At 67.3% G+C, this 822-nt stretch overlaps 1 protein-coding gene across 1 annotated transcript in view; it reads right to left on the bottom strand.

Annotated features, from left to right (window-relative positions):
* Positions 1–822, bottom strand: part of piga (phosphatidylinositol glycan anchor biosynthesis, class A) — a 23,187-nt gene that overhangs the window by 19,085 nt on the left and 3,280 nt on the right. Inside the window, exon 2 of the mRNA XM_048602543.1 lies at positions 7–645. Within this exon, the coding sequence (XP_048458500.1) occupies positions 7–645 (639 nt within the window). The remainder of the gene's footprint in view (positions 1–6; positions 646–822) is intronic.

Raw genomic sequence — 822 nt, forward strand, 5'->3', positions numbered from 1 at the left:
GCAGACGATGTGGTTGGTGTCGCACAGCGACACGGTCAGCAGCTTGTTGGTGAGCACCGAGCTCACGTCGGCGAAGCCGAACAGCGAGTGGTCGGTGAAGACGGTGCGCAGGCCCAGGGCGCGCGCGTGGAAGAGCGCGTCGTGCGCGAGCGCCGAGAAGGAGCTGTGCGCGTGCACCAGGCCGACGCGCTCGCGCACCAGCACCCAGCGCACCAGCGGCAGGCTGTGGAAGAGTGTGCTGGCCGTCGACTGGTTGTACATGACCCGCAGCGGCAGGTAGTAGACCTTGAGGCCGTGGCTGAGGTAGCGGACCCCGCGGCGGGCGCCGTACGCGTGGCTCAGCACAATCACCTTGTGGCCCCGCTCGATCAGGCACTGCGACAGCTGGTAGATGTGGCTCTCCACCCCGCCCATGTTCGGGTAGAAGAAATCCGACACCATGCAGACCCGGTGTTTGCGGCCGCCCACCGCCGGGGAGGGGGATGGGGAGGGAGCCGGGGCCGCCAGCCTGGCGGGATTGGTAGCGGGGGGATGGGTGGTGGTGAAGCGTAACCGCCCCGCCGCGCGCGCTCCGTTCAAACCGCCAACCGCCCGCCGGAAGTGACGCGGGCCCCGGATCGCGCCTCCCCCCACTGTAAGCGGGAGCTGGGGGGGAGGGGGAAATGGTCAGAGATGGTCACCACTGTCAGAGGGTGAGGGGGCGTCCGTGGGCTGAGCTGTTCCCCCCAATTCTCTGTAAACGTCCCCATTTCCTCTATACCTGCTCCCCCACAACCCTACTTACCCCCCTCCGCTATCTTCTTACCCCTCCCACCATACTGC

This window comes from Rhincodon typus, chromosome 11, assembly GCF_021869965.1.
Source record: "Rhincodon typus isolate 14 chromosome 11, sRhiTyp1.1, whole genome shotgun sequence".
Taxonomy (NCBI): Eukaryota; Metazoa; Chordata; class Chondrichthyes; order Orectolobiformes; family Rhincodontidae; genus Rhincodon; species Rhincodon typus.